At 39.6% G+C, this 12,801-nt stretch overlaps 1 protein-coding gene across 1 annotated transcript in view; it reads right to left on the bottom strand.

Moving 5' to 3' along the window:
* The window catches only part of alg13 (ALG13 UDP-N-acetylglucosaminyltransferase subunit), a 103,345-nt gene that overhangs the window by 68,989 nt on the left and 21,555 nt on the right, over nucleotides 1-12,801 (bottom strand). Inside the window, exons 4-5 of the mRNA XM_073059862.1 lie at nucleotides 11,059-11,166; nucleotides 182-386 (exon numbers count right to left, since the gene is read on the bottom strand). Of these exons, the coding sequence (XP_072915963.1) occupies nucleotides 182-386; nucleotides 11,059-11,166 (313 nt within the window). The remainder of the gene's footprint in view (nucleotides 1-181; nucleotides 387-11,058; nucleotides 11,167-12,801) is intronic.

The following is a 12,801-nucleotide window of genomic DNA, read 5'->3' as shown; positions in this document are numbered from 1 at the left end:
CTTTTACTATAACACGGAATGTAAATATAAACAAACTTTCAAAGTTAACCTTTCAATAATAAAACAGAAAATATCGCCAAATCCAAAACTGTAGTAACAGCACCGCGTTAATTGTTTTGATTTTGATGTCACTCCCTTTAAAGTTAAATTAAGGACCCAGAAACATTGACTGTAAAGTTACCTGCTCGGACACGGCCCTGAAGAGGCAGGAGCCATCCTTGGCGGTGAGTTTTCGGTAGAGTCCCTGGGTGCCTAGATACTCGTCCATGGTCACTTCACTCAGACACTTCTGGCCAAAATACTTCCTAACCCCCTTCTGCATTTCTCCAACCCGCCATAGGACAAGACGATTTTTTTTAATATAAAAAAAGTTAAAAGTAGTGCATTATATTTAAGCAACGTACACCCTTTAACAAATGCAGGGAATAATTTGTTTTTCCGTCCCAGCGCTTACTGACAGATTCAGACGTTTCTTCCGACGACCCCCACTTCGCTCTCGCAAAACCCGAACGACGCCAGGTGCATCCTACGCTGCTGATTACTAATAGCCCCCACCCCCACTACGAACTGACCACTAACCCAATACGTGCTAAGCTGAGCCGGTCAACGCATTCCTCTTACAAACTGTCCCCATGTATTCTACTTTGATATGGCTACTTTATAACGCAAATAGCTAAAGTACTTTAACGATAAGTAACCGATAATCTCGTAATTCATGAAGTGAATTAATTAAAGAAAACATTAAAGGCATTGCATGGCAAATATCATTAAGCCACATGCTCCTGATGGTATGTAGCTCTCCCCAAGTATTTCTCTCCAAATAAAGAAAACATCCCTTTAATGTTTTAGAAGTAAAGTAATATGCAGAATGTTCAATTCAAAACTAATCTAATTGCAGTCAAAGTGGTTTTATTAATCCTAATCCTTACAAAATAAATAGAACTAGATTCAATAGTCACTACTTCACAATTTTACCAGGGATGCTGATGCAATCGAGCTGACTGCTATTAATGGTTAAACAATGAGTTATCATTACCTACATTTAAAGTACTGATTGTGAAAAGTATCAGGAAGGCAATCTAGAATAATTCAGGAAAGAAGAGGTGAGAGTAATATGGAATGAACTGGAGGAAGATTCGCCCAGAAACAGTAGTTGATAGCACTGCACTAGGGGTTCCCAACCTGGAGTCCACAGGCACCTTGCTTAATGGTAAGGTTCCATTGCATAATAAAGGTTGGAAACCCCTGCACTACATCAACCTCTATGCTAATGAGTTGGTTTTCCACCATCCTATTATAACAAAGCATTCTCATTTTTTTTTGTTTTGTGCTTTTCATTTTCTTAACAGAAGTGCACTTGTAAAGCATGTTAGCGTTTAATAAAATGAACCACCAGGTCATAATGTGGGAATTTCTTCACAATGACCCATTGTAAGCTTGATATTGCAACACTGGACAGTGCCTTTGCCTAGACCTCTTCCATGTTCCTAGTAGAATTGAGCAAGCCTCTGCCTTTCTTGTTGAGGGAGAATAATAAATAGTATTTTTTACTATAATGACGCCAACTCATATGTTCAAATTACACATTTGCAAAAAAAAATTGAGACAACAGGCTGAAAATTCTATAGGTAAAATAGTATTTTTATATAATAATTGAACTAAATAAATCTCAAATCATCCTCCTGTCTATTCAATTAAGCCTTAGGGGAAGTCTTCAGTGTTTTGCTTATGGATAAATGGATAAATGATCAATATTACATGAGGCTTGATGAAAAGCCCCACAATCAAAGATACAGAAGTTTTATAAAAAACCCAATATTAACAGAAAGAAAGGAGAAATTATTATGTAAACTGTTATCTCTAAAGGCAATTATAGGCTTTAAAAGAATCAGGCATATAACATAAGAGTTGTTAATTCATTTAGAGATGGAGATTACTACATGTTGTAAGCCATATTTGAAAGGAATCTCCCTTTGAAAGGGAGAGGGGGCTGGAGGGTTAAGGATAAGATTGATGGCTTGAGGTTAGAGTTAGCAGCAGAGTTGAGGGACATAGGTGAGAGGCTGACCTAGGGTGTGGAGGTTAGGGATAGGGGAGATGGAGAGGAGAGGGGTGTGCAAGATAGGATTAGGATTGGAGGATGGAGTTGAGGGCTGGAGGAAAGAGGGTTATGGAGATTAGGGATAGGGTTGGGGGTGGGAAGTGAGGGCCTGGCAGGGAGAGGGGGGTGAGTGTGGGGGTTAGGGATAGAGATGAGATGAGAGGAGAGGAGACAGTGGTGTGGAGGTTAGGGATAAAGTTGGGGTTAGAAGGTGAGGGCCTGGAAGGGAGAGAGAGGGGTGTGGGGGTTTGAGATAGAGATTGGAGGCTGCAGGAGAAAGGGGTATGGATGTTAGGTATAAGGTTGGGGGACGGTGGTGAGGGCGTTTTTGCATGGCCTGCATGGGAAGTGGTTATTCTGCAAGATGGGGTGGGGTATCACTTGATTTGGTGTGAATTGGGAGGACATACCTTCCCTGCCTTGTGTAGTTTTCTGTGATTGTTTTTGTATCTGGGTGTGTGGGAGAGTCATCAATCTGGCTTTAATTAACAGAGAGCATGTTGCCCTAATCTCAATGCTCCAGTTTTATAGATCCAGTCAGTAATTTTGGGCCTAGTTTAGACCATTTGGGAATTAGGTTTGTTTTTTGGGCCTAGATATTAGGCTTAGTTTAGACCATTTTGGAGAAGCTTTGTTTCTTAAGCCTAATGTTAGACTTGGTTTAGACCATTTGGGGAGTAGGTTTGTAAGGTTCATGTTTGTTTCTCAGCCCAAGATCTCCAAAGCATAGCTGCCTTGCTACTCTTCTCTTGCGGTATTATGAAGGTGCCCTGTGAGTCTGACTCTTGGGCTGTTGTCTGTCTCTTATGTACGTGATATGACATTGTTGGGCAAAGTACTGGAGAGTTTAACATCGGTAGCTGAGCGAAGGGCGCTGAGTAGGCTACGGTCAATTATGGAAAACTCTGAACATCCTCTACATAGCACCATCCAGAGACAGAGAAGCAGTTTCAGCGACAGGTTACTATCGATGCAATGCTCCTCAGACAGGATGAAGAGGTCAATACTCCCCAATGCCATTAGGCTTTACAATTCAACCGCCAGGACTTAAGAACTTTTTAAAAGCTATTATTAATGCTTTTTGAGATAGTGATTTAGATGCATATCATATTTTTTACTGAGTTAAGTATTGTATGTAATTAGTTTTGCTACAACAAGTGTATGGGACATTGGAAAAAAGTTGAATTTCCCCATGGGGATGAATAAAGTATCTATCTATCTATCTATCTATCTATCTATCTATCTATCTATCTATCTATCTATCTATCTATCTATCTATCTATCTATCTATCTATCTATCTATCTATCTATCTATCTAGTTCTGTTCATAAGTTGTCCTCCACTGTGTCTGGGCCCACTTTCCTGTAGTTCTGTTGTGTATACTTTTTGACAGTCTTAAGTATTTGCATGTCCTACAGTCCTCCCCCCACAACCCACCACTATTGGTCTTACATTGATTCTAATATAGTTCTTAGATTTACTGAATATGCCTGCAAGAAAACTAATCTCAGGATTGTGAATGATGACATATTTTACTTACCTTTTCCCTCTCTTATTTTCACTTCAGAATATTAAATGCAACAAACCAATGGCCTTGCCTAGCCCTGAAATACATATTTAAAGACTCATGATTTCCAGGGTAACTTCCCAAACTATATAACAATTCCAGCACGGAAACAGGCCATCTTGGCCCTTCTAATCCGTGCCGAACGCCTACTTTCACCTAGTGCCACTGACCCGCACTCAGCCCATAACCCTCCATTCCTTTCCTGTCCATATACCTATCCAATTTTACTTTAAATGACACAACTGAACCTGCCTCTACCACTTCTACTGGAAGCTCGTTCCACACAGCTACCACGCTCTGAGTAAAGAAATTCCCCCTCGTGCTACACCCAAACTTCTGCCCCCTAACTCTCAACTCATGTCCACTTGTTTGAATCTCCCCTACTCTCAATGGAAAAAGCCTATCCACGTCAACTCTATCTATCCCCCTCATAATTTCAAATATCTCTATCAAGTCCCCCCCTCAACCTTCTATGCTCCAAAAAATAAAGACCTAACTTGTTCAGCCTTTCCCTGTAACTTAATTGCTGAAACCCAGCTAACATTCTAGTAAATCTTCTGTGTGCTCTCTCTATTTTGTTGACATCTTTCCTATAATTCGGTGACCAGAACTGTACACAATACTCCAAATTTGGCCTTACCAATGCTTGTACAATTTTAACATTACATCCAAACTCCTATACTCAATGCTCTGATTTATAAAGGCCAGCATACCAAAAGCTTTCTTCACCACCCTATCCACATGAGATTCCACCTTCAGGGAACTATGAACCATTATTCCTAGATGACTCTGTTCTACTGTATTCTTCACTGCGCTAACCATTTACCATGCATGTCCTATTTGGATTATTCCTACCAAAATGTAGCACCTCACACTTATCAGCATTAAACTCCATCTGCCATCGTTCAGCCCACTCTTCTAACTGCCATAAATCTTTCTGCAAGCTTTGAAAACCTACTTCATTATCCACAACGCCACCTACCTTAGTGTCATCTGCATACTTACTAATCCAATTTACCACCCCATCATCCAGATCATTAATGTATATGACAAACAACATTGGACCCAGTACAGATCCCTGAGGCACACCACTAGTCACCGGCCTCCAACCTGACAAACAGTGATCCACCACTACTCTCTGGCATCTCCCATCCAGCCACTGTTGAATCCATTTTACCACTTCAATATTAATACCTAACAATTGAACCTTCCTAACTAACCTTCCATGTGGAACCTTGTCAAAGGCCTTACTGAAGTCCATATAGGCAACATCCAGTGCTTTACCCTCATCAACTTTCCTCATAACCTCTTTAAAAAATTCAATAAGATTTGTCAAACATGACCTTCCACGCACGAATCCATGTTGACTGTTCCTAATCAGACCCTGTCTATCCAGATAATTATATACCATCTCTAAGAATACTTTCCATTAATTTACCCACCACTGACATCAAACTGACAGGCCTATAATTGCTAGGTACTATAAGCGTACAAACAAACATGATATCTACTATTATTTGGGTAACCATTAGTACCACCATTCGAAAAAAAGTTGAATTTCCCCATGGGGATGAATAAAGTATCTATCTATCTATCTATCTATCTATCTAACTAATAAAGTTTGTTAAAACATCCTAACAAAAGTTCTAACTTATTAAGGGGATTCAGCGAAAGGCCTCAAGAATCTATCAAGAGCTTGAATACCAGATCTAATCCTTTCAATCAGAAATTATTTCACGTAACCATCACAAAGCACAAATTGTCGAATTTATTGTCAAAATGACAATAAAAGTGACTTAAGTACCGTAGATTCCGGACTACAGAGCGCACCTGATTAAAAGCCGCTGGCTCTAATTTTAGAAATAAAATCAATTTTTTAATTGTAAAGGCCGCACCGGATTTTAGGCCGCACCGCTACTTTTAAATATACATACGTATCGGTAACACAAATTACGTTGCATATACTTTTTTACTGAACAGCACGAACAACATTCCAATATCTCCTAGCGACTGGTAAAAATATATATACTGCAGCCTACCAGGAAAAGTTATTGATCGCCTTTAACTTAAAAGCAGCGTTTTCGCTCGGGTCTGACGCGCTCGCGTAACGCGATCGGGTCTAATCGGGTCTGATGCGCTCGGGTCTGACGCGATCGGGTCTAATCGGGTCTGATGCGCTCGGGTCTGACGCGCTCGGGTCTAATCGGGTCTGATGCGCTCGGGTCTGACGCGATCGGGTCTAATCGGGTCTGATGCGCTCGGGTCTGACGCGATCGGGTCTAATCGGGTCTGACGCGCTCGCGTAACGCGATCGGGTCTAATCGGGTCTGATGCGCTCGGGTCTGACGGGCTCGCGTAACGCGATCGGGTCTAATCGGGTCTGATGCGCTCGGGTCTGATGCGATCGGGTCTAATCGGGTCTGATGCGCTCGGGTCTGACGCGCTCGCGTAACGCGATCGGGTCTAATCGGGTCTGATGCGCTCGGGTCTGACGCGCTCGGGTCTTGCTTTTCTTCGAGTGTTTTCCATGTTGATGACGGTGAGTACAAACGACTGATTTACAATAATTTAATTGTGAAAGTGCGCTTGATTTATCGTACAATTTCATTGGACCTCTGTGAACTACTCATCAATTTTATTGGTCTACTGTTACGAGGCAAAATGTTTACGAGGCGGCATGAAAAAAAACCATGTATTAGCCGCACTGGATTAAAGGCCGCAGAGTTCAAAGCTGTTCAAAATGTGGGGAAAAAGTAGCGGTTTATAATCCGGAATCTACAGTAGGTCAAACATAAGATTACTTGATGTAATTAGACATTTTGGGGAAAGAATAATTAGCTGAAAATGTAGTTCTGAGTGGTAATAACTTGTTTTTGAATTGTGTGTTTTTTCCAATAGGTAAATGTCCTGGGATCTCAAAATAACAGTCTAATTCAGAGTACTTGAAACTGGCATTTAAGAGGCCTTTAGATAGGCACATGAATAGGCGGGAATGGGAAATGATTACATGTAGGCAAAAAGGGATTGGTTTAATTTGGCATTGAACAAGCACCAAACAAAATGTAAGAAAATGACAGCAATGAAATGTAATGTCTAACATCGAAATAATATATTTTTTGAATTTACTTTGAACAAATATTGCCCAAGTTTCAAGATATTTTAAATTTTCAAAGAACTAAGGCACAACCTACTGAGGCAATTCCTAAATTTCTGTTATCAAAGAGGCAATTACCTACTTCAAGTGCAAATTATGAATACTACTTTTAGACAAGGTAATAAGGGAGACACCTACAGAAGATTTCTCTCACATTACTACCTATAACATATGGGAACAATATGCATCATTACAGATTTACTGAATTTATTTGTTAATATGAATACATCTCTGAAAGACATTTCCCTGAATTCAACAGTCTGACAAATTTCCACAACATCAAAATCTCTATTGTTCAAACTTGGCTACTTTCTTGTCACAAATGACATTTCTGTCACAATACAAAATAAGAGTCATTTTTAATCACAGTTTGTCTATTATTCTTTGTCTATATCAATCTTCACCTTTTCTTAAGTTAGAAGATATTTAACTTGCTTTTTTTCTCACTGGAGTAATTGACTCATGAGTTTATTAGAAGGATTTCACTGATCCTTTAACTATACGATGAACCAAGACAAGCTATAACATTAGCTTTATGATTCCAATTTCAGAACTGAAATAGATGCTGAAAGAAAATACTAAGATTACAGGACATTATCTAATCCCTATATTTACTATACTCTATTAAATCTGGAAGAGCAATTTAGGATCTCATAAGACCCATGTCATTTTTGTATAGCTAATGTCACATCAAAACTTGCATGACTATGTAAACTTGACATCCCTCCATAATTTTCTCCTCTTTCATGTGTACTTGCGGCTCTTTTGTGTGGGTGTAATTGTTCGTGCATTTATCAGACTGTAACCAATGTGAGCCCCTAAAGCCTGCACGAAGGATATTGAAAATCAAATAAATCATATGCTGATATAGCAAAGCTTGTTCCAGGCACCTCTATTACCCTAAGCAAAAAAAAAACAAAAATCAATGTCTCACTGCTTTGCAGTTTGTCTATTAACCATCAGGGAAGATGCGCTTGCCTTTCACCTCGTGGAAAGTTTTCTGTTTGGGTCTTTCATTGATAGAGTCAAGAGAAAATGTAATAAAACACCTAGGTGCCAGCAGCTTTCATGCCTCTTGTTTGTAAACATCATAAAAGGATTCAGCTATTTTTGAAGCACTTTGTATGTGTATAGCACTCAAAGTTGGCCCCATTCCAGCTCTGCCAGGTGCAAAAAAAATTTAACTCTAAATGTTTGTCCATACGTGCAAATAAATTTCTCTTAAATACTGTCAAACATGCTTTCAAAATTGTGATCCCTCATCAAAATACATACACACATCCTCCATTTTTATCTATGCCGAACTTTTCTATTGCTGGGCCATTTTCAAGTTGGGGCAGAAGACCTTGAGCTCAGAATATCGGCTCTGCACACATGTTGCAGTAACCCATGAAACTGCTAGCAATGCAGTTCTGCCAACATATCCACATGTTTGACATCATGGCAGATTTTAATCCAGGGTTTGGAAACTACTGTAGTATGAATCACTCAGCCTGATTTTATCTGAGCCTTTGCTGGGTTTTGTAAGGTACCTATATTCCTCCTGATTGGACCCTATAAATCTTTTCTTTGAAGACCTCTTCTAGTGCCTCCCTTCCCTCCACTAGCCCACTCATTATTACACTATTTATTGCATAATTTATAGTAATGTATGTGTTATTGCTGCTGGAAAACAACACATTTCACAACATATAAATCAGCAAAAAATAAACCTTATTCTGACTCTCTAGGTCTCAGTATTCTTGATAGACCTCCTGCCCACACTTCCAAGTGTTTATCCACTGATGCCTTAAGCCTGAATTACAATTTTGCTCCCCCTGTTTTACCCAGAGCACATTTCTTTCTCCAACCATTGGAGTTTATTGTAATCTTGCTTTATTAATTAGCTGTTTGTTTGGTTTGTTTAGTCAAATTAATGTAATTTGACTTCCTGCAATTGTTAAAATGAACACCACATAGGTAACAGCAAGACCATACAGAATATGCTGTGCACATATCTATAGCAAACATTATACCTGCGTACAGAAAGACAAAACTGAGTAATCCAAGAAAACATTGACCAGTTAATGCTGTATGAACTGAACAATTTCAAGAGATTAAATTTTTTAATATTTTTGATTTTTTTTAAGGTGTAAACACTGCTGGCATTTATTGTACATTCCCTGAACCGGCTGAGAAAGTTAAACAATCAATCACTTTATGTATTTAAAGTCATATATAAACTGGGAAGAGGCAAGGATTGCAGAGTTCCTTTCTTGTCAAGCATTATGAAGCAAATGGGTTTGTACAAGAATCACACACAAAATGCTGGAGGAACTCAGCAGGCCAGGCAGCGTCTACGGAAAAGAGTACAGTCGACGTTTCGGGCTGGAACCCCTTGGTAGGACCAGAGGAAAAATGCTGAGGAGTAGATTTAAAAGGAGGGGAGAGGGGAGAGAGAAGCACAAGGTGATAGGTGAAACCTTAAGGAGGAGGGATGATATAAAGAGTAGGAATTTGATTGGTGAAAGAGACAGAAGGCCATGGAAGAAATAAAAGGGAGGAGGAGCACCAGAGGGAGGTGATGGGCAGGTGAGATTAGGCAAAAGGGGATGGGAAATGGTGAAGGAATGCGGGGCATTACTTAAAGTTCAAGAAATTGATATTCATGCAATCAGGTTAGAGGCTACCCAAACGAAATACAAGGATAGGCATATTGGAATAGGAATGGAAAGTGGAATTAAAATGGGTGGCCACTGGGAGATCTCGCTTTCTCTGGCAGGCGGAGCGTACTCCATGGCCTCCTCCACTGTTGTGATGAGGTCACATTTAGATTGGCGGAACAACACCTGGTATTTCGTTTCGGTAGCCTCCAAATTGATGGCATGAACATCAATTTCTTGAACTTCCGGTAATGACCCCAAACGTCCCTCTCCTTCACCATTTCCCATCCCCTTTTCCCTCTCTCACCTTATCTCCTTGCCCTTCCATTGCCTCCCTCTGGTGCTCCCTACCAACCCCACCCCCCTTTTGTCTCTTCCATGGCCTTTTTTCTCTTTCAGCAATCAATTTCCTACTCTTTACTTCATCCCGCCCCCTTCAGGTTTCACCCATCACCTTGTGTTTCTCTCTCCCCTGCCCCCCACCTTTTAAATCTACTCCTCAGCATTTTTTTCTCCAGTCTTGCCGAAGGGTTTCGGCCTGAAACATCAAATGTACTTTTTTCCCATAGATGCTGCCTGGCCTGCTGAGTTCCTCCAGCATATTGTGCATGCTGCTTGGATTTCCAGCATCTGCAGATTTTCTCTTGTTTTACAAGAATCAAATAGCTTTTTGGTTAACAGGCTTACTTCATAGCAAAATTACTTAATGATTGAACTTGGTATCAAATTCATCTCTATTGATGATCTACACTTCTGAATACTAATCCTGAGATTTAAGTACAATACTTCTGTACTTCATTTTAAGAATAATATGACCTATGTCACTTGACCTTTACATGAAATGCCAAGTGTAATATTTGTCAATTTACTATACTTCTGACTTTGCATTCGGAGCTTAGTGAAGAAATAAAATCAGCTAACAGGTTTCTGTTACTTGTGATAATATCGCACGTCGGTGACCATTAGGATCAGATTCAACTGCTGCTTGGAATTGACTAGCCTAGTGAGTCCCAGTCAGGCTCATATGGGTGGAGATATTTGAGCAGTGTTGATATCTGCTAAACTGTAATCCAGCAATGATGGTTTCAGAAGGAAAAAAAAAGAGTTGAAGAATATTTAGTACGCAAACCTTTGTATTTAAACCAAACTCTTACCTAAATATTTTCTGGATAACAGATACACAAATAAATATTGAAATGAAATGATGAAACATAAAGTTGGCAAACAGCGAGGTGAGAAAACACATTTATTGCACTGACCAACGACAAATCAACGTTGTAGATTTCTACAGAACAAATTCCTTCCCTGGTTCTGTTTGATTAATTTAAAAATACACTGGCAGACCTAATTAAATTACATTAAAGATATATTCAGCTTTTTAATATAATTGTTTATTCGTTGTAATTGTTGAATGTTGTTTTTGTTGAATGTCGCACCAACACACCACAGTGAGTTCTATACATGTAAATGTATATGGTGAATCAAGTTGATCCTTGATTATATTTCAAACTCCAGTTTGTGACCACATGAAGGTTGGAAGTCCCGATATGGAAAAATAGCCCATTGTTGTTTTTAAAATAACTATTCAGGTCACTGGAATCCCAAAATTTTATCCAGAAATGAGGCAAATTTTTCTGTCTGCCCTGAAGGAAATGGTTTCAGGGATGTGCAGTCCAATTCCTGTAACGTTTTACAAAGTGTGCTGAAAATGAAGCAAAAACAAGTTTAATAATAATGATAGAAACCTGCAGTAACAATTCTACTACCTAAAATGCCAATGCAATAAACTGGGCCAAGACATTCCGGCACCTTTTGGCAGAGCTTAAGTAATGTTTCGCTTACAAAGTAACAGATTTAGAGAACACTTTCAGAATGGACATTATGCCTAGATAAACTAAGCATACTTTTAAAGGCAAATATGTACAGTTGGTGTGTATCCCAGACATCCCACCCTGCAAAAACTCATTTCAGGGAGGTAGCACCCCTGCCCCCTGCAACCCCATATCACCACCCCACCTCCCGGTCGACCTCCAAGGGTGTATGTACTATTTTGTTTAGTGATTTTGTCTAATCTGTAAAGCAAGTTGGGTATATGCAGAAAATGTGACATTAAAATATGTACTTATATTATCATGGAGTCTTTTTTTTAATTCTATTACAACTTTAAGCAAGTCTACAGGGAGTCTGGCCTCATCACTTAGGACAGCAATAGAGTAGCTCCTTAACAGCTAGCCAGCTAGTTTAAATAACGTTAGCTATTCTAATGAACGAATGACACCTGTTAAACTCATCTCAACATGTCTTTTATAGTCATTTAACTCAACATGTGCAATAGAAAAGTCACTGTTTCAAACAGTGCAGCGAGTGACACTGTCATTATTTTTGACCCCTATTCGGCAGGGGGTACACTTCAGTGTAATCTGGGGTGAAGTACATTTTATATTTTCTTTTTTTGGAACACGTTGCCACGGCGCAGCAGGACAGACATAGTTGGATGCGTCAGCAAGGGAGATGAGGTGGAGTACAGGGCAACAGTGGGAAACTTTGTCACATGGTGTGAGCAGAATCATCTGCAGCTTAATGTGAAGAAGACTAAGGAGCTGGTGGTGGACCTGAAGAGGGCTAAGGCACCGGTGACCCCTGTTTCCATCCAAGGGGTCAGTGTGGACAGTGTGGAACCAGTCCCCTGCGGATACTGAGAGACGACTGTATTGACATAATGCATTAATCAAAAACGTAGAGATTTCTTGTAAATGTCCTTATCACTGAATGAGATTTGTTTGGAACACATCACAATAATTCACTTGTTATTAATTTCTTGCACTAAGTGACCTCTCAGAAAGGTCTGGAAATAGTCAATACAATGATAGGAGCATGGAGGAAGAATACTAGATAGATAGAAGGAATAATATAGCTACTTGTAGTGTGGTTTGAGTCCAAAATCAATGTTTTGCACTGGATGGCCAGCTTTTCCCAGCATTTGAACAGTTTACCCTTGAGGTCACTCCTACTGGCATAGCACCACTGCATTAAATTGTGCTGATTAATATATTTTTAAAATGTAAAATAAAAATCCACGTGGTATTGCAATGAATAGATGACTCCTTTGTTGTGGAAACTTTCAGATTTAAAATATATGATTGAGAAAATGATCCAGAAAACAATATAATTTTGAAACAAAACCACCAAGGATCAAGTGCACTAAAAGTACCCTGTCCTTCCTCATCCACTGTTTAGTGTCGTGGAAAATGGAGTGACTATCATCCTTCTCAGCTAGGCCACTTATCGGCTCTATTTTCCCTTTTTATGCTACTCTACTATCTTATCTATGTGATCA

Source organism: Hemitrygon akajei, chromosome 10, assembly GCF_048418815.1.
Source record: "Hemitrygon akajei chromosome 10, sHemAka1.3, whole genome shotgun sequence".
In the NCBI taxonomy this organism is placed as follows: Eukaryota; Metazoa; Chordata; class Chondrichthyes; order Myliobatiformes; family Dasyatidae; genus Hemitrygon; species Hemitrygon akajei.
Note: the sequence above shows the minus strand (reverse complement) of the source record. Positions and strands in the feature narration are given on the sequence as shown.